The sequence below is a fragment of the Stegastes partitus genome, unplaced genomic scaffold (assembly GCF_000690725.1).
Source record: "Stegastes partitus isolate 25-593 unplaced genomic scaffold, Stegastes_partitus-1.0.2 Scaffold184, whole genome shotgun sequence".
NCBI lineage: Eukaryota > Metazoa > Chordata > Actinopteri > Pomacentridae > Stegastes > Stegastes partitus.
In genome coordinates this window covers 162270-163987 of record NW_007577915.1, presented here as the reverse complement: position 1 = coordinate 163987, position 1718 = coordinate 162270, and the positions used below count along the sequence as shown (strand labels likewise).

The window sequence follows — 1718 nt, the reverse complement described above, 5'->3', positions numbered from 1 at the left end:
AGACGTCTGCTGTCTGCAGAGCGACGGAAAAGTTGCATTTCTTGGACTATTTTGTTAAAATGGAAGAAAAACCTGCAGCCATCACGTCCAGCCTCAGCCTCAGCCTCAGCCTGACTTAAGGATAAGATGTATCATCTCTACCCGTGCCTGAGGCTACCCGTGTCTGAGGCTACCCGTGTCTGAGGCTACCCGTGTCTGAGGCTACCCGTGTCTGAGGCTACCCGTGTCAGAGGTTACCCGTGTCAGAGGTTACCCGTGTCTGAGGCTACCCGTGTCTGAGGCTACCCGTGCCTGAGGCTACCCGTGTCTGAGGTTACCCGTGTCTGAGGTTACCCGTGCCTGAGGCTACCCGTGTCTGAGGTTACCCGTGTCTGAGGTTACCCGTGTCTGAGGCTACCCGTGTCAGAGGCTACCCGTGTCTGAGGCTACCCGTGTCTGAGGTTACCCGTGTCTGAGGTTACCCGTGCCTGAGGCTACCCGTGTCAGAGGCTACCCATGTCAGAGGTTACCTGTCTCTCCACAGTGATGATGAAGAACTCCATGGTGAAGCACAAGATGTATCCGGAGTGGAGGCCATGCCAGATGGTCAGAAAGAACAACGTGGTCACATGAGATAAAGTCTTATTTCCCAGGAACTTCAGCCGCTTGAACACGTGTCTGAAAGCAGAGAAACATGGAAGCCTGAGTGGATCAAAACATAAGTGGATCAGACATCAGAACTGCAGCAGCCCCGCTCACCTGCATGCTGTTGTTGCCTAGCAACTGAGTCACAGGAAGGCCTTTAGCAGCTCTACGTCCTCTACAGGACTCTACGGAGTTCTGAGATCAGGAGCGATCTGCAGGCTGCACTAATAAATGCACCAAACTGCTGTTTAAAGGCTTCAGTGTGCCTCACACTGACTGTCACATAATAAACATGGTCTGATTCACCTGCACACACACCTGTCTGACATCACAATTACAGCTCGCCTGATGTTTCGGGTCCAACATTGATATTGATTACTGATAATCAAAGAAAGACAGAGAACCGGTATACATTAAATGTTTTATATTCACAGCGTCTGATCACAACCAGATGACTGCATTAATAAGGATGAATGTGTGCAGTGGAACCAGAAGTGACGACGTCGGAGCAGTTTCAGCAGTTCTTTAATAAAAACGGTAAATTCTGTAACTGCAGCTTCTCCAGGGAATGTTTTCTGGGTTCTTTCCTCAGTGACAGTAAACTGAAGCTCTTTGGACTAAACAAGACATTTGAGGAAACTCTGATCCACATTTTTAACATTTTCCAACATTTCAGACCAAACAGCTGATCGATTCATCCGGAGAACAATCAATGACAGCGGCCCTGACTGTGTGCTCTACTTTTATGTCATCCTAATAAATAATGATCAGTCTAAGCAGCACCAGCTGATCCAGGGAAGCATTTCTTACTGAGAGTTAGAAGGAGGAGGTGATGAACTTCCTCTGGAGCTCAACCAGACAGACAAAGACTCATAAGTAACTTACATACAGTGAAGAAAGTCCTGAGTTACGTTATCAGAGTCTCAATGTCAGAGAGTTTTATTTTTATTTCAGCAGCAGTTTAATAAGAGGAGAGTTTCAGTTAATGCAGCTACAGAGAACCACGTTTTCATTCTAAAGCTACATCCAGACCAACTTTAGTCCTTCAGTTCTGTCAGGATGTGACTCCTCTGATGACTCTGACTCACCTGGAT

The 1718-nt window shown here is 47.4% G+C and overlaps 1 protein-coding gene across 1 annotated transcript in view; it reads right to left on the bottom strand.

Annotated features, from left to right (window-relative positions):
• Positions 1-1718, bottom strand: part of lpcat3 (lysophosphatidylcholine acyltransferase 3) — a 16404-nt gene that overhangs the window by 2810 nt on the left and 11876 nt on the right. The window contains exons 8-9 of the mRNA XM_008280193.1: positions 772-809; positions 510-681 (exon numbers count right to left, since the gene is read on the bottom strand). Of these exons, the coding sequence (XP_008278415.1) occupies positions 510-681; positions 772-809 (210 nt within the window). The remainder of the gene's footprint in view (positions 1-509; positions 682-771; positions 810-1718) is intronic.